Here is a 21,944-nt window from a genome sequence, read left to right on the forward strand (position 1 = left end):
TTATATGCTGTGTGTAATGTTCTACTTACTGAAACGCCTAGAAATTGTGTGGAATTCATGGCGGCATAAATAGCGTTCGCTATTTCCTTATCGGTATATGTAAAATCTTTAAGATTTTTTCCCGAGTTTTGCTCGGTAAGCCGTTGCATTGTCTTGTTGAATGCAAGGGCCACACTCCATACTGCATCGTAGGCGAGTGGAGCTTCTTGATATCCCTCTGGGTACCGGTTATGGTTGATGTCATATCCCTCTTCAATCAATGCAGCATTCAAACGTTTCCTTAATTATATCAAAGTTAGTGTGTGCATCTTACTATTGATAAATGTTTTGGGTAGATTGTCAACATACCGAAAATCTTCCGATGACATTCCTGAGATTGTTTTTTGATTGTTCTGGTTCCACATTAGTGCTTCAGTGGTCAAATGGCCTTCGGCAGCTATTTTCATTTGTTCTTTAGTGCATGAAATGTTTTCATTTTTCAGGTTCACCTCGTACCAGTTATCCTCGTACCACCCTTAAAGGATCGTTAGGATAGTCATATAAAAAGAAGGTGACATACAAAGCTACTTATTAAAAAGACAAATTACTAACCAATAAAAAACCATACGTATGCTCTCCCGTATAGCTGTTGTTTATACATCTCACATAGTACACGACGTGCAGCAACCACATAAAACAATCCCACTATAATACGAGCATCCTGTCGCCGTAAGTTCCGTACTGCATCCGTAGGATCAGAAAGGAATGATTGTCTTGTTACTATTTCGATGCCAGCATCTTTACATCTTGTTTCTAAATCTTCCACTGTCTTTAAGTAGAATTGGTTAAGGAAATCAGATGATCGCATATCGATGACTTAAATGCTGTATCCTACCGATATAAACACTTCCTCTGCCTGTTGTAAGATGGCAACTCTAGACCAACCAAACTTCTGCATCAGCTTAATTCTAGTGGGATTATGTACAGTAGCAGATGGATGTGTTCTGAAGAGCGTTGGAAATCGACTTCGATCGGATAGAGCTGGACTGGAAGCACCGTAGCATAGCTAAATCATGTGGAAGTAATAAGGGAACAGAATTGTATGTATATATCTGTATACAGGTGTCCCTCGAGATACGACTGTATTTGGGACCGAAAAAATGTCCCAAAGCAAGGCGTAAGTCGAAAAAGTCGTATGTCGAATATCTATGAATATTAAGTTTATAACCGAAATTGAAGAGTTGGAATCTATGATATCGTGTATTTTATTTAAAATAATGTTTGATAATGTAATAATTATATTTTAAAAACCGTACACAATATAGATATTCAAGATAGGGTAGTTGTGGAATCTTTGGAAATGTGTGTATAACGGTTATCAGCCCAGATATTCAAAAAAAAAATACATCAATTTCTTGTCAATGACAACTTTTAACTGTCAAAATCAAAATCATCGTATCTGCGAATCGTCGTAACTCGAGGGGGTCGTAACTCCGGGGACGCCTGTACGTGTATACATGTATAATATAAAATAATATATATAGTCAACTGCCGATGAGACGGAAGTAATAAAAGAAGGGTTTTCCAATTAGAGAGGTTGAAAGTGATTAAAAATTTTATTCAGTTCAACACGATTACAGATTAAAGCATACATCATTCAATAACCATGGCAACACTATACTCTGATAAGAGGGATTTCAGAGGTTTTCCAAATTAAAGGGGCAAAAATGTACTGAAGATGAGGGGACTGTTGTTCAACTAAGAGTTGTTGTTCAACATAAATGTTCAACTAAGAGTGGTTTTCCAATTTGTGGAGGTCTCAGATTAGAGAGAGAGACTACATCTTCAAAGTTAACATCCTCCTCCCTTTTCATCGTTTCCAAAACATATTCGACGTTGCATTTTCTATAGTCAAAAGATATTGCCATAGTATGGATCTTTGGAAGAGAACAGGTCGATGCAAAGCCCGTTGCTAGGATGTCATTTTCAGTTCGCTTTTAATAGTTTCATGAAAAAGTGTTTGCAAATAACGGGTAATAGTGTGCTGTGGCCAAACACTCATGGAGACATATGAAGAAGTAATTTGAATCCATTTTGTATTGAACATTGAACATTGATAGACTTTTTCATTGTTTGCCATTCTGTAATCACGAATCACCACCGTTTGCAGCGGTCTTTCCGGAGGAACCAAAAGCTTATTAGTCTTAAAACGGCACAGTACATGTCCCCACTTGATATGAGAAGTCCTATTAACGTTCAATTAACCACTGGGAGTAAAATGAAACATCCAATCGGCACACACAGGAACTATACACATACCTTCCTTTGCTTATAACCCGGCGACGAATGATAAATGAGATCCTTGGATTGTATCAGCCATATAATATTCTAATTACTCAAATGAGGAAAAGAAAATGAGTGCAAAATGCTGAACAAAACGCTCTTTCACTTCATAGCAACGTCCATCGCTAAACATAAACAATCTTCACTTCAAATGTCAAATTTTTCCCATGGCTTTTAGTCAATTTATTCTAAATGCATCGACCTGGTCTCTTTCAAAGATCTTGGTATGGATGTTAGCTGAGCAAAAGTTCTGACATCCATAGAACTGCAAGAAAGTAATGCTGATCAACATTTACTAGATTTTTATTATAGAGAATACAGTGAAATCTCATTAAGGTGTAGTCTCATAAAAAAAAAAAATATTTCCATAAGATGAACATTTTAACGGTCCCGTATCATTCCATACATTTTATTTCTCTTCAAGATGAATGTTTCCCTAAGACGAATATCCTTCAAGCTTCATATGCTTTTTGGCAACCGAAATTCTCTAACCGGACTCCCACATAACGGGACTTAAATCCTTCATCGAAGGCCTGTCCTTTAACGGACTGCTGCAGTTATCGGGGATTAAAAATCGTAAACGCCAACTTGACATTGTATTAGCAAATGCTAATACTGCTGCGGTCTATTCGATTCGTGTCTTCGTATCTACACGTCTTCCTCGCCTCCATAATCCTTTTCTCCTTTGTTATGGTTGCGCCTTTACCCTTACCCCGCCCTTAGTTTTTTAAGTTAAATTATGTTTGTTAATCCCACGAGCAAGCCAAAGTAAGAGAAAATAAATAAATCATTCAATCAACAAAAGTAGTGGTATTTGATCAAAAAGATAAATACCGTTCTATTTTGTTTTAATATAAGCTTTCTTTGTAAAACACAAAAATTTATCATAAATTATAAATAACTCATGGAACGAGACAAAAAAAAAAACACACCAAAACGACATTTGATATTCCACCGAAGTGCGAATGAAGTGCGAATTACCGAGCGTGAACTGTAATACCTTCATTCATTCATTTCCTCAACATGAATATCTCTCTAAACTGACGATCCCTTGAAGATTCACCTTAGAGAGATTTTACTGTAGTTAATTGGGACCTTTATGGGTACATACCCCCATATATTTGTGGAATCAGGATGCGCGCAAAGGTTTTTTAAGGACAACGCAATTCGCAGGTAGCCTCTTAAATCCAAAATACACATTAAGACTAAGTAGTTCCATGAACTTTTACATAATCCGTACTGGAACTGAATCTGCATCCAGGACTTAGAGTTGGTTTTAAATCTACACAGGGCTTGGAACTGATTGTGACATCAGACCGGTCCTGCAGCTGATCCTGGTTTCATTTCGGTTTTGGAACTGATCTTGACACCATACCTATACTGAAACTTCTATACCGGTCCTGGAACCCATATACAGTGAACCCTCTCTTATTTGACACCTTAATTTGAAAAACCTCTCTTATTTGAACATTTTCTACAGTCCCTTCATTTTCAGTACATTTTTGACCCTCTAATTTGGAAAACCTCTGAAATATGTATCCCTCTTATATGTGTATGGTTATTGAACGATGTATGTTCAAATTGGCAATCGTGTTCGCAGATTCCTATAGCAACAGTTAAGCCTGCATACTAAATGTTCTGTCTGTTTCTTGTTTGCATGGACTTTTCATTCACTTTCAACCTCTGTAATTTGAAACCCCCTCTTATTCAACAGTCCCATCGCCTCTCAAATAAGAGAGAGTTTACTGTAAGTACTTCAACTGAACCCATACCAGTCATGGAAATATACAAGGCAAACAATGGAAATAAATTGAATGTTGAATGGAACAGATCATTTGCCTTTACTAATTCTGGCATTGATTCCGTTTGCATAAGACTGACTATCCTGCTGCTTGCTATTGAATAAAGCCTAGAAAGTCTGTGTAGACCAGCATGTTCTAGTACAGCGATCGGCAAAGTGCGGCTCGCGAGCCGCATGCGGCTCTGAACAGTTCATATATTTTATAGAACTTTCACACATTTTTGCTGGTGGTTTAACAATTTGACTCTTCACGTGAAACTTTACGAAAATTATTGTAGAATTTGGCTCTTTCGGTCGTAAAGTTTGCCGACCGCTTTTCTAGTAGGACGGATGTTTAATTTGACATAAAAAATTGAAAAGTATCCATCTCAGTTAAGGATCCATTAGGCCTTGTTTTTCCTGTTTTTTTATTTATAGCAGGAACATTTAGGTCACTTCTAAAACCCAAGATTTTTTAAGGACTTGTGGAGTACTGCTCGATTGTTCAGTACTGAATCAACCAGTATACACACATAAACATCCACACACATACACCATAAACATACGCACAACATGATTCGAACATTCTTTATATATCTTTCTTACGCTAACGCTATCGACTGAGTAAATTGTTATTTCCGTGCGATCCGAAAATAGTAGTAAAATGCTTCGAAGGTTAATAAGTGCACAGTAGAATACAAAAAGGAAAGAAAAAAGAAAGAGGACGGTAGTCCAATACACAACTTAAACAAAAGTATCCAGCAAGTTTCAAAGTTACCACGCATCTAATGTAATGCATAAGAAACATTAGGTATCTGATGTAAGATGACAGACTCTTTCTCAGTTAAAAAAAATATCTAAACTATCCAACTAAAATTGTATCATTCTTCTCCTAACCTTTCAGAACACTCATAACTAAGCCGGCGTTGCGTTTTCCATAACCAAAGCGGTTGTATTATATGGATGGAAACTAAAAACATCCAACGTCCCATGGAACGCTGATTTGTCTGTACTAAAAGTTTATTACAAAGATTCTTCACAATTTAGTGTAAATGCCGGGGGACACTGTCCGTACTCGCTAGTGTAACTTCAATTTTCACTAGCGCATCTGGTGGCGCCAGACCGAAGTATTTTTTCAAACAATTTTGAGCCGCTTCAGAAAATATGTTATTTTTCCATGTTTTTTACTTAAATCGGGCAAGAAAAGTTTTGTTCAAGGTAGATATGTTTTCACATGTTTTCTACGCATTGCATCCATTTACGGAATGTAAAACAATGAAAATAATACTTTATTTTGAGATTCAGCACGACCATTACCTCCATGACCAAGAAAAGCTTCCACCAGCCGCCGCCGAATGCGCTAGTCAAAATCGAAATTACACTAGCGAGTACGGGCAATGTTCCCCAGCCTTAAGGAAATAATATATTTCTACTTATCAATACATTCGAGTCTGTATTCCTTCATTAAAACTAATTATATTGAATTATTTGTATCCAACTGGCTATGGAATAAAGCAATCATTTCAACACATGAATTTCCATCGGTCCAGTGGTACAATTTTACAACATGATGGTCATAGGTTCATGCCCCGTATGGATCGGCCATCTCAAACTTAGGACTGACCATCCTGCTATGGGCACTTCGATTTGGTACCAAATGGCCAAGACTATTAGCGGCTAAGGCAGACATAAATCATCAAAATTGGTGGCGCTATTGCTCCAAAGAAGAAGAACAAGAATAATCTCGGACATAAATGGTCATTGACTGTATGTCCGATAAAGGTGGATAAGGAGAGGGTTATCTATAAGGCACAATCTTAAACCATAAAAAAAATTTAAAATAATCAATACACGTTTCGTTAATTAGATTCATCCTATTAGAAGGCAAAATTCATTTTAGGAACGAATAGAAACAGGAGAGAGCGCCACCTGGAGCGTGAGGTGCATTTGAGAGAGTTAGTGAGAATAATGCTCGCAAAACACGGCGATGTGAAACTTATGAAATAAACTGGGAAAATACGTACGTTGGCAATACTCGATAGCCATAGGCAATAGGATCCATTTAGTGCGATAAGCAAATAAATCCTTCGAAAAGTGTTCAAAAGATTGTGTTAATTTTCAAAACAATTTTGCTTTCCCTCAAACTTAGCACAATATGGCATAGCCGTGAACTTTACTGACATTGCGCAAGTCCCCGAAAATTTTTGATGTACAGGCGTACCCGGAGTTACGACCCTCTCGAGTTACGACGATTCGCAGATACGACGATTTTGATTTTGACAGTTAAAAGTTGTTATTGAGACGAAATTGATACGTATTTTTGAATTTCTGTGCAGATAACCGATACAAACATATTTTCTCAGATTCCACAACTCCTCCATCTTGAATATCTATATTGTGTAAACGGCTTTTGGAGGAAAAAATAATACATTATCGTATATTGTTTTACATAAAATATACGATTTCATAGATTCCAACTCTTCAATTTCGGTTATAAACTTTATATTCACAGATATTCGACATACGACTATTTCAACTTACGCCTTGCTTTGGGACATTTTCGGTCCCAAATACAGTCGTATCTCGGGGGACACCTGTATATCCCTATACCCGGTTAATATAATAAGTATATATAAATAATAGATAATAATAACAATAACAGATAGACGGACATAGATTATATTTACCACTACCAAATTCCACATTTTGGCTGCCTCTGCCACAGTAGTGCAGACAGTGCTACACCCTGCCAATAGCATGAGTTTTTGAGGGGAGTTGTACAGTAAATTATACATGACGCTTGCTCCCAAGCCTGGTTCACACTGTAAAATAGCAGATTTGTTTTCGATTATCAATAGTAATACTACTGGGGTTTTGCCTATCACTCGCCTCACTGTCGTTGCTGTGTAGTGTTAAGTTAAATCCTGGCAAGAGATCCGGATTTTCATTCACGTCCTGTAAAGCAAGCTTGGCGGCTGGCATGCAGGCTTGTCCTCCTTGCCAACCACCCTTTCCTGCTATAGGAAAGATGCCACCAATATGCAACTGATTAGCTCCATTCACGCTACTGATAAAAAGTATCAAAATTATTAGATAAAACACTGATGAATTTTTCCAGAAATATTCAACCTATAAATAAGAATAAAACAAACTTGTAGAATAGAGCGTATAAGTAATATAATTGTCGCATGATGATATACTCACACTATTATCTGTTGTGTTAAAACATCCCTTATAAGGGCTTGATGTTTTATATTTCATCGTGATGGTGATATTGATTATTGCACAATTTTGCTAAACGCAGAGTATTTAATTTAACGTCGTTTTATATCTGTAAAAGCATAACATTTACATTATATTATATTCTTTATATCATTCTAAATTATATCACATATCTTAAATACACCACCAATCATATTCCGTAGGGTTTAAATAATGATTTTAAAGAACAAACTGCATGGTATTATTATAAACACAGTGAAAACATTATGAATACTTATATTTTCATACCATTTATGTGAGACTGTCAAAATATTTTATCTGTATCGAATACTTTAACTGTACCCTGTGTATTGAATTAAGCTATAGTGTGCGACCATATACATCATATCATACTAAGCAGTGATGTAATTATACAATCTGCATTATCAATCGATTTGCTTTACCCGATTACTGTAGAGAGCTTACATACTCTCATTATTCCATGTACAAGATAATGAAAAAAAGTAAATAAATTATAAATTCACCTGTAGTAGACGGGGTGTATACCAAAGTGGCTAAACAGTACTGAACAAACTGTTGAATCGCTGCAAAACAGAAGACTTTCTGTTGAAATCTTAAAGAACCTACATCCTGGACCTACATCCTGGTCAAATATTTTCATATTATCTTCTAGAAAAGATGGTTTTACTGGGACACTTACACTGTTTAGTTAAGTTACACATCTCAAAAAAAATTATGTATATACACATTAAAATGCAGGATATCTAGTAAGCGTCGAAAGTAATTACCATATCATTCATTTTATTACACCAGCGTGTTGAGTAACACATTATCGAGATGATGTATACACACAACATTTCCCAAATAAAACTGTGGATAAACGATAAATGCTATCGATATTCACCGTTAACGTGTTTGGTCACAGTTACAAGATGTACATAAATTATTTAGAACTAAAACGTACCTTCTGTGAAAGCTTTACTAATATCATTAATCCATTTAACAAGCAGTACATTCTATTCCAATGTTTCTGCCTTGTTTCATTTTTTGTAATGTAATTGTTGCGCATGCGCTATCATCACAATTTGTCTGTGTGAGTGTAGAGCCTGTATGGTAAAATATCTAACGCATGCTGCCGATATTGTAAATGTGTTAGTAAAGTATATGTTTGGGCTTTTATCTTTTTATGACGTTTACACTTCAATATGACGTTAAAACTTCAAATTATTTGAAACAAACATTTCAACAAAATTTGTTGTTCTTTTTTTCGTTTGAAACAACCATTTAAAGCATATTTCTGATTCTTTTGGTAATAGAATAGACAATGTTACCCTGAAATTAAGACATAAGAGAATTAAACATATGATATTACCTGAAATTGCTAATCAAACTTAGCGAGTTAATTAGAAAAATCGTTACATCTAAGTGATATAAGTGTTGCAAAGTGATAAATAAACGGCTGTAGCACAGTGGCGCTGATGTTACGAATACTAAATCTAAAGGCCGGGGGACATTGTCCGTACTCGCTAGTGTAATTTATATTTTCACTAGCGCATCTGGCGGCGGCTGGTGGAAGATTTTTTGGTCATCAAGGGAATGGTCGTGCTAAATCTCAAAATAAAGTATTATTTTCATCGTTTTCCAATGCGAACATGGATGCAATGTGTAGAAAACATGTGTATCTACCTTGAACAAAACTTTTCTTGTCCGATTTAAATTAAAAAAAAATGGAAAAATAACATATTTTCTGAAGCGGCTTCAAATTGTTTGGAAATATGCTTCGGTTAGCCGCCGCCAGGTGTGCTAGTGAAAATTGAAGTTACACTAGCGAGTACGAACAGTGTCCTCCGGCCTTAATGTAGATGATGACGCATAGCTTGGTTTTATTGCCCTTTTCTCAAAAGTGACAACTAATATTTTTTTGTATAAAACGAAAGAACTATTTTCAACCAAAGGTGTTTTTAACCGGCAAAATATAACATAATTATAAATTACATATTACCGTGACATTTCAGTTACAAGTACAGTAGAACGTCGATTATCCGGGGACGGATTAACCGGCGGGCGGCTTAACCGTGCGCATAAAATTGACAGCTGTTCAATCGTGACGAACATTTGCATCGATAGTCAAGTTGGTAAACAATTTTTGTATGCAGCTATCTAGTGTTTAGTGATATTTTAGTGTTTCATTTTTGTTCATAAAAAGTTGTCAAACCTGTAGTAATTTATTAAAAGCGTATTCTACTAATGATTAACCGATTGTTTCAAAGTGAATTGTTAGTAAAATCAGTAAATGTTATAATTTTTCTATGAATTTGACGTTTTTTGAACAATTATCCGTGGATTTGATTAACCGGCAACCGTCCGGTCTCGAGATGCCCGGATAATCGACGTTCAACTGTAATGGTTTAAAAGTACACAATCAGGACACGAGCAATCTAGCTATCTTCGTTTTAAGGTAATGAAGATATAGTAATACTACTACTAGTAATAGTACTAATAATTATAATTATAATTATAATTTATAATATAATAAAAATTATAATTATAGCAATACGGCCGAAGACTTTCCTTATAATTATAATACCCAAAAAGCCATAATTGCTTAAGCAGCCAATTTTGGCAAGCCAAAGATAGCTGCTTGAATTCGCCTTTTGCAATACATAAACAGCATCAAAGTTCCAGGTGGTCCTTCTAAATAGCGTCTAAGAAGCTTCCTTAAGCCAAGGTGCCTGGGATTATTTTTCTTTGTGTTTTATTTTCAAGCAAACGTCACCGATGAAATAATTGTCGATTGACAACAAGATTTGTTTTGTTTAAGTAAATGTGTTTATTTTTAAATCCTTAACATTCATGAATTACACAAAATTTCACACAATTTACTGTACAATCACAATCACTTCCCTCAAAATCCCTTCTTTTTGTCTAACTCTAACTTTTGCAGCAGCAATGAGACGCCTCGTGTCTCGTGTCGCCTGAGACGCAATCATGTCTGTGTTTGACACTTTGACAAGACCCACCTCGTACCGATGTCATGCATTAAAAAGCTGTAAAGTTCCACCAAGTTCGGTACGCTTTCTTAACAAGCCTTAAAGTTCCAGTATGAACCATACACATCAGGCTAATCAGCTACAAGGTTCCTGAGAGTACCATGTGCTTGTTAAAAAGCTCCATAGTTCCGCAAAATACCGTCTATCTCATAATGAGCCATAAAGTACGACATCGGAACGATTTTTCGTTAAACAGCCCCCAATCAGCTATAAAGTACGAGCTGGCTGTTTGGGTATAATTATAATTATAATTATAGTTCTAGTTATAATAATAATAATAATAGAAATAATAATAGTAATAATAATAATAAGAATGAAAATTATAATAATAATAATAATAATAGTAATAATAATAATAATAACAATAATAATAATAATAATAATAATAATAATAATAATAATAATAATAATACTTATAATAATAATAATAATAAAAATAAAAATAAAAATTATAATAATAATAACAATAGGTGGGAGCACAGGCTACAAAACTCCTGGGCGTCCATGAAAAACCACCATGGAGGAGTGGGAGTTTAGGGTACAATTTATTTATTTATTTATATATTTATTAATTGAAGATGATTGCGTGGCGCGCGCAGGGGCCTTTGCAATATTAAAAATAAAAAAATACTTAAAATAACCTTTATTGCTATATATTTGACAACAGACATGAACATTGAAACGTGGCAAAGGTAATATTGAAGTCAAAAAAGCAGTAGAACTTATTGAAAGCTTTACACATTGAAATAATTGGATCATGAGCTCCTCTGTAAGTACGGGCCCGGTCTATTTTGATCAGAAAATTCCGAGGACGTAGTGCGTGGTCAGGGGCGTATAAATTGATCTTAAGAAGAAGCTCAGGAGCATCAATTTCGCCTTTTATTAATTTTGCTACAAAAACTGCTTGTGCTACCTCCCTACGTCTCTCTAAGGACTGCAATCCTAGAAGAAGCCGTCTAGTTTGATATGTTAGAGGCTGGTCTATGTTCCACCGTAAAGTTCTTATAGCTATTTTTGTGATTTTTTGTTAATGTGCGGAGACCATGTTACAACATTGAATTCAAGTAAGGCGACGAACAGGTGTTTTAAACAGAAACTGTCATTAAAATCAGATGTCAGACGATGAATGAAACCAAGCTGCTGATATGCTTTGTCGATGACGTACGAATATTGTTGACGGAAGGAGAGTGATGAGTCAAGAATAGTACCGAGGTCCTTAGTTTCTATGTTACATGGGATTATACACGAGTCAAGATTATAGTCTCGCTTGATAGGGTCTTTTTTTTTATTCAGTAGGGACGGCTTTGCCGTATTGCTTTTGGTCTTTTTACGAGTAAAACTAATCACGCAACACTTACTGAACACAAGGATAGCGAGTTCGCAGAGCACCAATTGCTAAATTCGTCTAGGCTGTGCTGGAGTGTCGAGCTGTTCGAATTATTTCTAATGGTCGCATAAATCTTGATATCGTGCGCATACATAAGCAAACATTGATTTGGAAGCGCAAATACCACATCATTAATAAATAGGATAAACAATACTGGGCCAATGTTACTTCCCTGTGGTATACCAGACGAACTAACGAACACGTTGGACAAGCACTTATTGATTTTAACACAGTATAATCTTTGGTTTAAATATGATTTTAACCATATGACTAGATTATTATGAAAGCCAAGCCGGCTCAGTTTCGCAAGGAGTATGTCATGGTTAATCCGATCAAATGCTGACATGAAATCAGTATAAATTGCATCGATCTGTGACTTGCCGACCATTGCCGTAAGGCATTCAGACACGAATTGAAAGAGATTGGTCGACACCGATCGTTTGGGAACAAACCCGTGCTGGCTTGGACAGATATAATTCAAGCCACCCCTGACTAACGCTTCCTGGACAAGAATTTCGAGTATTTTTGCTGATGCACATAGGGAAGTTACGCCACGATAATTAGATATAACATGTCCCGGACCTTTTTTTATGAACGGGTGTCATCCACGAAGATTTCCACATAGTAGGATATGTAGAACTGTGCAGAGAAATCTTAAACAGATGGACAAAATGGTGCAAGAAGGACCTTCCAATCAACGGGCTCAGCCCGTACGACGAACGCAAAACAGAAACAGCAGCACTATAAATCACCAAGGCAATGCTGCACCTGCTAATGTTACTGTGGCTTATAGACAACAGTCATTCACTTTGGCAGGAGGCCAAAGTCAGCGGATTGTGTGGAGGAGAGAGATAAACCATTACGTGATCCGTTGCTACTATGTTTGCACGAGGATGGAGATGGACATGTTCGGTAGAACGGAGAGCTCGCGCGAGTCGAGTAGGATTTCTGTTGGGCTTAATACAATTGACCAAAATACATCAAGGGCGAGTGAGGATCGTGATTTGGATGAACCGACCGCTTCAGGATTTTCAGTGGTTACCCAACACCGACAGTTATGAGACGAACTAACCCTCCAGATGGCGACAGCTGTTACGCAGTTCCGTGTGACAGACCCCTTGTATCGTCACCGGCTACCAAAACTGCATAATTCTTACCGCCTGAAAACTGCAGTAAGCATCATAAACCAAGATGTCCTACCGCAGTATTATAGTGTGGGGAACATTGAGGATCTGCAGTTAATTGTGTATTCGGCTACGGTGGCTGTTGTACAAACGCTCGGATTGCGGACCTATCCGCAAGGAGACAGCAAAGGTCGACCATGCTCCAAGGCTGAAAACCCCCCCTGGATGCGACGTCTGGAAAACCGGATCAACGAAACACGGACAAAGATTGGTCGATTGAAGGATTATCAACGGGGAAATCGAACTGTGAGGGTGGTCTGCCAGATAACTGAAATTGTTAAACCTAAAGAACTAAGAGACTTCACTGATGCCAACATAACGGAGATATTCGCAAAAAGATTACGACGTTATGCTGAATGCTAGAAGCGGAAAGAAGAAAACCGAATGTTTAACATTATTTATTTATTTATTTGCTTTATTTTTACGGCAAGGCCGTATTGCCGACTTATGTCGAAGTATATTTCCAAAGGAGTTTCTTCCAGTGGTACAGCCTTAACCGCCTGAAGGCCGCCTATTTTTGCCTTGATAGCGACAGATTCTAGAATGCCCTGTTGGGGGATTGTTATTCGGGAAAAGGTGTGACTCCTTTTAATTCCGATTAACACTCCTCCACCCCTTGATTGTCGGTCTTGACGTATTATATTATATCCCAGGATAGTTATGCTTATATCCGAAAATAGACAAGTTTAAAAGAGGGTGAAAACATCGTAATTGTTTTCACCGACTAGTATATTAAAAAGGTCTAGTTTACCAACAAAACTTCTACAATTCCATTGGAGAATGCTGGTCATTTTATTTATTATTCCATTCTAACCATCATACTCAAGCTTGGCCATTGAGACAACCATTGTTTAATCAATCCTTTCAGAAAAGGAATTGCACATGTCACTAATCCTTTTAAGGGCATTGGAAGATTCATAGCCTCAATTAATGACTCCATCATTTCTGCTAGTGTGGGTATTGTGGTGGCAGAGTGTTGAGATACCGTGCTCGGTGAATTCGGGAACGCAAGGTTCGTTCTGTCCCTTTTATTTACGATTTTTTTTATATGCCCTTTTTTAACGCATATGTTGGTCCTCGGGTTACCTGAGCTTGCACTACCCGTGATACGTCAACTTCATCCGTTTCACACAGGATTTCAAAGCGATTATTTTCCGCATGTTTTAGAGCTTCGGCAAAGCTACCGCGAGATCTTTCTTGTATGGTTTTTTCTATTCCCTACTGTTTTTCTTGTACACCGGACATATTACAGTTTCGTGCCAAGTGTCTTTGCAATGAGGACATCTTTGCTCAGGTGCATTGCAATCTTTTGTAAGGTGTCCCCCTTTACATTTGCCGCAAGAATTTTTGTTAGAGCAGTTGGGTTCCGAGTGTCCGATTTGGTTACATCTCTCACAAGTTGGAACCCGTGGGATGAACGGTCTCGTAATTGGTACTCCAACCCACTCAATCATTAAATATTTGGGTAGGATGTTAACCTCAAAAGTCACTCTTACTGCAGCCGTTTCGCGACACAATTTTGTCCCATCCTCTGTTGTCGCTGCTGCGTACAACTTTTTTGCGTGTACCACCTTCACATACGGAATCGGAATAGCGAGTAGAAAGCACCCCTACCTTTTTTAATTTAATCCAGCGGATAGTCGAGGTCCTCGATTATCCCTGTAATTTCCACTGCACTACCGGGGATATACACACGATATTGCCTTGTATATTCCGTGTCCGAAGCGATTGCGTTAGCTTGCGTACGGTCTTTCGCAGTCATTCTTATTTTGTATAATAGCACCCGGACGATGGTTTGACTCCTCTGAGTTTTTCGAACATGAACCCATACCTTCTTTATCAAATTGTTCTGGAAACCCTGCCTGGCTTTTCTTTTTTTGCCGTAGCAAATCTTCTGAACTCTTCTTCTTACATTTCCACATACCTATTCGCCAGAGACCTAGTTTAACCGTTCAAATAGACATACAGCGTCAACGTCGCGCGCCACAAAAAGTAGCTCAATTTTGCAAACAAAGCTACTCGTCTCGTGTGATTTTTTCTTCATCCGAAATAATCGAATTACAGTGGAGCGCCGTTTATTCGGGTACCTTTTATTCGGCTTTCCGTTTATCCGTGCTGTTGAGAAATGACAGCTCAATACAAAGGTGACATTGCGTTATGAGGAGGGTATTCGAAAAAGCGATTATAAGAGCACATTGTCATAACAAAAAACACTATAATTCATGGCAAATTTCAAATATTCTCGTTGGAAAAACATGAAGTTAATGAAAACTGGGTTATTTTTATCAGAAAATAAGAAAATTTTAAAAAACCTAATCAGGAATGGGTAATAAAATAATCATTTGACTCATTACCCGTGTTATTCGCTTATCCGGGCGAGTTCAAGTCCCGAGAAGCCCGGATAAACGGCGCTTCACTGTATCTAGTTTGTTTATAAGCAATATTAATGCCGAACACAAAAAAATTAATTTGAATATATTTTATCCTATTTTTGTGTGTTTTCAAATAGGGTAACTGTACCAGTTTTCGGCAGGCTAGTGCAACAGTTTCACAAAAATTGCTCACACATAAATATTTTTCATTATTTTTCTTGAATGTGTTGTTATTCTGGTTGATAAACTATCATAGTATGTTACAATATTTTTTATTTGCCGGTTCAAAGCCCTTTTTCATAAATATTCGTGAAAATGCAAACATTGATTTTGCTCCTATTTTCGGCAGTTTGTTCCTATTTTCGGCAGGCTGTGTTCCTATTTTCGGCAGCGCGAATACGGGTCAGAAAATGTTTGTATCAATGTGAATATGTACAAAAAAATGTTTAATTCAATTTAACACTCTTACTTTCCTAAGATTGGTGTTAAAAAGCACTTTAATTATTAATTTTATGTTGCTTATTTTGGCCCGTTTTGACAGCCATTTTGATGCGTCGTTTAAACAAAGCAGCCATTGACAGTTTGATGGTCATAGCGTACGGTGCGAACTGGCTTACAAATATTTATTTTTCTCTTAAGTTAGTGCATTGTTTGTCGTAAAATTGGTGATATTTGGTACAAGAAAGGTCATATTATGTTTCGACATACGCATTGAAGTGTTTCTGATCATTGAAGTGTGTTCTGACCCACAACATTGAGCTGTCAAAAATGAACATTTATTGTGTACCTATTTTCGGCAGCATATAAAGTAAAAAATAACTTGTTTATCGTGATTTTAAAATTCCGAACAAGTTAGAATAAATTAATTAAGCATAAAATCTTTAATATACACCACTTTTTCATTGTTTTACTGTTCTGATTCTCTTAATCACAAAACCTGCCGAACGATTGGCTGACAGCAAAGCTGCCGAAAAAAATTACAATTTATTTGATATTTTAGAAAATATGTAATGAAATGGTGTGAAACTTCGTATGTGAATATCAAATAAGTACAGTTTCACTGCAAAATTGTATTTTGTGAAATTTTTTACCGCATTTGTGCAGAATTTCACGTTTTTAGCTACCCTGCCGAAAATAGGTACACTGCCGAAAACTGGTACAGTTACCCTATAACCGTATTAATACACGATGCGCAATCTTAGATTACGCATATATTCGTTTTATCAAAAAATATTTCATTTCGCGTAGCCAGTCCTGAGCTATAAACGTCATTTCCATAAACTTTCAGATTGCGCCAAGATTGCGCATAAATTTTCAAGATTATCGGGGCGAGTACCGGCTTCGAACGACGAAATCCGTTCGACGCTCATGAGAGAATGAGAATCATGAGATACAACTGTCAAGCATTAAAAGATTGAATCTAAGATTCAAGGATGGTAAAGTTTTGAATTTTGATCTTCTTTGTCATTGGTATTGGATTTCATTCGTTACATCATTATTGGATGATTTGTTCCCAAGCGCCACAGATTAAGCTTAAACGACTGGAAAATTGAATATCCATAGACAAAAAATTAAAGCTCCACAGCTTCATTGGTTTGATCAATAGATAGCGTATTACAACTCATCATTATATTGCTATCCTTTTCTTGCAATGTGTTTCGACAAGTTTAATCATATCATGACCTATATAGCCTTCTAACTTTTCGAGCAAAAATCTATATGAATGGTCGTGTGGTCAGATAAGTGGGTATCAACACCAACGACTATTACTCAAATCTCACTTGCTTCAGTGCTGGTGGTTTTCGTTGGAGTTTAGTATTTAAACAATCGTATCGCCGTTCTAGTTCTAGCGATGCATAACTTCAATGCGAAACCATACAACAGTACAGAGGAAATGAGAAAGCTCTCCTCCAAACGATGAAGCTCTCAACTGGTTGGGGTATCCCACCAACAAATAGCGCCACCAGCTTTTTTGCTATTTTTAGAATGCATGAGTCGTTTGCCGTCTGCTAAACGAAGTCTTTCTATATTCCGTTTAGGTAGAGTGCTTGAGTCGTTTAGAAGCCGTTTAGTGGTCGTTTAGTGGATTTGTGGCACTTGGGATCTGAGATTGCTCATCGTTTTTTGATACCCCAAGCGCCACAGATTAAGCTTAAACGACGGAAAAATTGAATATCCATAGAAAACAAAATGAAAGCTCCACAGCTTCATTGGTTTGATCAATAGATGGCGTATTAAAACTGATTATTATATTGCTATCTTTTACTTGCAATGTGTTTCGACAAGTTTAATCATATCATGACCTATATAGCCTTCTAACTTTTCGAGCAAAAATCTATATGAATGGTCGTGTGGTCAGATAAGTGGGTATCAACACCAACGACTATTACTCAAATCTCACTTGCTTCAGTGCTGGTGGTTTTCGTTGGAGTTTAGTATTTAAACAATCGTATCGCCGTTCTAGTTCTAGCGATGCATAACTTCAATGCGAAACCATACAACAGTACAGAGGAAATGAGAAAGCTCTCCTCCAAACGATGAAGCTCTCAACTGGTTGGGGTATCCCACCAACAAATAGCGCCACCAGCTTTTTTGCTATTTTTAGAATGCATGAGTCGTTTGCCGTCTGCTAAACGAAGTCTTTCTATATTCCGTTTAGGTAGAGTGCTTGAGTCATTTAGAAGCCGTTTAGTGGTCGTTTAGTGGATTTGTGGCACTTGGGACGGTTAAACAAGTTGGATGACTGATCAAATGAGCTACTTTGATCTACACAGAGTGAAATTTTGAGCTATTTTTCGTTGACGTTGTCGCTCTATGTCTATTTGAATGGTAAGGGAAAGAGACAGAGGAATTCTTACCTGCTACTGCAGTGACACCACTATACGTTGCTGTTAGGGCGGTGACAAGGCTTTTTCGCGCGACGAAATCGCAAGTCCGACGTTATCTGTCAAATCCCATATAAATCTCGTCCGATAAAATCGCATCCGATCAAGGATAATGTATTTAGAAGGTTGATTTTTATCGCTTTTGCTGGGCGACATTGTGGGGGACATCTGTCACTCTCTGCATACAAATTTCATTACCCCGCACCAGCCCTCCCCGATTTTTATACCGGAGCCCCTGGAAGAGAAATGTCAAGTCGAGAAATGTCATTTTGCTCTGAACAACTTCACCTTGTCATTTATAACACCTTGCATCCGATGAGCGTTGCCACCGCCCTTAGTATTAGGTAAAGTGCTACTGTGCGCACTGTGTGCGCAGCACACTATGATGTGCGCACAGCTCAGCACAGTGCTTGAAGTGCGCATTGTGCTAGCACAGTGCGGAAGTGCTAGCACAGTACGGAAGTGCTAGCACAGTGTTAGCAAATAACCTGGTAGCCAACCACTTCTCACTCATTAAAAGAGTATCAGTATCATATCAAATAATTAATAAAGTAGCTAAAACCACCCCCTATTTGCAAAATTTTACGAATATTAGTGATATTTTGGCTGGAAATTACGAGATTTGACATACGTGGAATTTCGGGATATACGGCATTTGGAGCCCGTTTTCGGTCCCCATTAACCGTGTTTCTCGGAGACCGCCTGTACTTTGCATATTATAGCGCGTGGCCACGGAGCTGAAAAAATATTGAAAAAATTTTCAACTTTGTCAAAATTGCTAGTCAACTGCAAAAAAGAGCTTTTCTCGTGGCCGCACCAAAAACATACACAAGAGCGATAAAAAGCTCCAACATCTGAATATCATCGATATTTTGTTTAAGAAGTACTTAATAGGTACATAAATCAATTAGAATCATGCATTTTAGCATTATTATCATAACAATGGGTCACAACTGCGCCAAATAGCTGTTTGTTTACGCTTTTCCACGAATGTCAAATTTTGTCAACTTTTGTCAACTTTTTTTCCTGGCTGCTCCAGGTCACAAAATTTTGACAAAAGCTCAAAAAAGTGACAAAAGCTCACATTTTGAAAAATTTGTCAGCATTTTGTCACTCCCGTGGCCTTTCGCTTTTACCGTTCAAATTGATATACAGTCTGTACCCGTGTTACGCGGTTGGCGCGTTCCCAAGGAATCCGCGTAACTCGAATATCAGCGTAAGTCGAATTTGGCGGTTTTCGGCCAAAATACAATTTATTGTTCGGCATTTTTGGTTCAATTTAGTACTTTTGTACACTTTGTCATTTATTTGATATGATTCTTGCCGAACATTTTGATATTTTTGACTTTTAAAGTATTTAAATTCATTGGTAAAAATGCAACTTATAACACCGACAAACCGACGTGACACTTCGAACAAAATGAGCTGCAAAAGTTGTCTCCTTATTTCAAATGAAAATACGTTAAACACTAGCGCCATCTCTATAATGATTCGCTTACTACACTGACACAGAGAATAATCTGCTAAATCCCCTTTTTGTTTTTCTTCGCAAATTCCAATGTGTATTGTGTTATGTACTTCTCACATCTTTTGCATTGATTTGAAAACTTTTAAAATGATTTTCCTGTGTGTCCTTTGTCCAATAATTCTCACAAAATCGTGCCTCAAAGTTCCTTCGCAATTTGTACAGTAGAGCGTCGATTATCCGGGCAGCTCGGGACCGGACGGTTGCCGGTTAATCGATTTGCACGGATAATGGTCCAAGAAATGTCAAACGCATATAAAACATATGAAATTCACTAGTTTTATTATTAATTCACCTAGAATCAATCGATTAATCGTTAGTAGAATATTATTTTAATCAATAACTGTAGGTTTAACAACTGTTCATGAGCAAAAATGAATTTCGAAAATACCCTTAGACACTACAGAGCTGCACAAGAAACTGGTTTCCCAATTGATTATCGCTGCAAACTTTCGCCGTACGTATGAACAGCTGTCAGATTTATGCGCACGGTTAAGCCGCCCGCCGGTTAATCCGTCCCCGGATAATCGACGTTCTACTGTATTTAGAAAAGTTGTTTACATCGAAGCAGCAGTGAACAGAGCTTACTTTGACAGAAGTGATCGCCTCACCAAGGTGTCTTTATTAAGGAGGTGAATTGTTAGCGCGTTTTCCGGGCGCCATCATTGAGTATTGTTATGTCAAATCGCATACAATTTTCTATACCCCCCTCCAACCCTCCCTGATTTTAATACCGGAGCCCCCAGTATTGTTATGTCAAGTCGTGAAATGTCAATTTGCTCTGAAGCACTTCACCTCCTAATATCCATACACCTTGCGCCTCACTGGTAAATGACAGTACAGCAATTATCCGCAGTACGCGATACTCGATATACGCGAATCCGCAGTACGCGATTTCTCTAAATTTGACAGCTCCATGTGTTTTTTGCAAATATTTTGATTCTTTGAAATATTTTATGTTCTTTTAGAATTTCCTTACTGTTCTTAATGCATTTTGCATTAAATTTGTGCAAAAGATGCTTGTTTTATGACAAAAAACTTTAATGCAAAACTCTATGGCGATATATTTCAACCCTCGAACCGGTAGTGTAAACTATTTTTCCATAGGAATCCGCTATACGCGAAAACTCGAGATACGCTGTTGCGCTCAGTCCCGTACGATAGCGTATATCGGATAATGACTGTACTTTCATGTGGGACACTTTTGTAACGCCAGTGTCACGTCGGTTTGTCGGTGCTTATAATGCGTTGGACAATTCTTGAAGCAAATTGTACTGATTTGATGTTTGATCTGTCAAAATTAGAAAACCGCGTATCTCCAAATCAGCGTAACCGTATTAATACACGATGCGCAGTCTCAGATTGCGCATATATTCGTTTTATCAAAACATAAGTCATTTCGCGTAGCCAACCCTTAGCTATAAACGTCATTTCCATACAATTTCAGATTGCGCCAAGATTGCGCATAAATTTTCAAGATTATATGTCCGAGATATATAATTTTTTTTGACAGATAAATATATCAAACCGACCCGTTTGACAGATAAATATATGCGCAATCTGAGATTGCGCATCGTCTATTGCTACGGTAAGTCGAGAACCGCGTAACCTGGGAATAGACTGTAGAGCGAAAACGTCCCGCGTGACGACGTCTCTCGTGACAAAAAGTAGCTCAATTTTGCAAACATTGCTACTCGTCTCGCACGACATTTCTGCTTCATCTGAAACAATCGAATTATCCAGTTTGTTTATGAGGCAGACATATTAAAAACTGAAATAAATAAATTTGAACACATTTTAATTTATTTTTTTTTTATATTTTTAATTTTTATAATGTCTTAGGTTGATTGGACCAAATAAGCTACTTTGATCTACACGGAGTGAAATTTTGAGCTACTTTTTTATCGTGCGCGACGTTGGCGCTCTATATCTTTTTGAACTGTTACCGTTGAAATAGACATACCCCAAGCGAAATTTTTCGGGGATAATGAACATAAACTCATGCCATCTCTTTCTATTCATCAGCTCTACTCTCTCACACGCATCGATGAACTTTTACACATCTCTTTGTTCATTGTGCTATATTTGAAGGGCTTAAAACTGATAGATGACGATTCATGTTCATGAACTAGTAGTGGTCAAATGGTAATGGTGTAATGTTTGCACCATGGACGACATGAGTTCAATTCCATTTTTATTATTTTCATCGATGATTTA

At 37.3% G+C, this 21,944-nt stretch overlaps 2 protein-coding genes across 4 annotated transcripts in view; one reads left to right on the forward strand and one right to left on the reverse strand.

Annotated features, from left to right (window-relative positions):
• The window catches only part of LOC120956950 (gamma-aminobutyric acid type B receptor subunit 1), a 32,311-nt gene extending 23,918 nt beyond the window's left edge, over positions 1–8,393 (reverse strand). Inside the window, exons 1-9 of one of the 3 annotated variants that reach the window (XM_040378796.2) lie at positions 8,289–8,371; positions 8,113–8,214; positions 7,307–7,433; positions 6,992–7,231; positions 6,790–6,924; positions 875–1,045; positions 592–808; positions 349–514; positions 30–279 (exon numbers count right to left, since the gene is read on the reverse strand). In XM_040378796.2, coding sequence (XP_040234730.1) covers positions 30–279; positions 349–514; positions 592–808; positions 875–1,045; positions 6,790–6,924; positions 6,992–7,231; positions 7,307–7,363 — 1,236 coding nt within the window. In that variant the 5' untranslated portion in view covers positions 7,364–7,433; positions 8,113–8,214; positions 8,289–8,371. Of the gene's footprint in view, positions 1–29; positions 280–348; positions 515–591; positions 809–874; positions 1,046–6,789; positions 6,925–6,991; positions 7,232–7,306; positions 7,434–7,848; positions 7,998–8,112; positions 8,215–8,288 lie in introns of those variants that run through there. The other 2 variants (XM_040378795.2, XM_040378797.2) reach the window with 2 other exon arrangements.
• LOC120956015 (golgin subfamily A member 6-like protein 22) overlaps positions 1–21,944 on the forward strand; it is a 111,882-nt gene that overhangs the window by 14,065 nt on the left and 75,873 nt on the right. The gene's annotated exons all lie outside the window — the stretch shown is intronic.

The sequence above is a fragment of the Anopheles coluzzii genome, chromosome 3, assembly GCF_943734685.1.
Source record: "Anopheles coluzzii chromosome 3, AcolN3, whole genome shotgun sequence".
Classification (NCBI taxonomy): Eukaryota; Metazoa; Arthropoda; class Insecta; order Diptera; family Culicidae; genus Anopheles; species Anopheles coluzzii.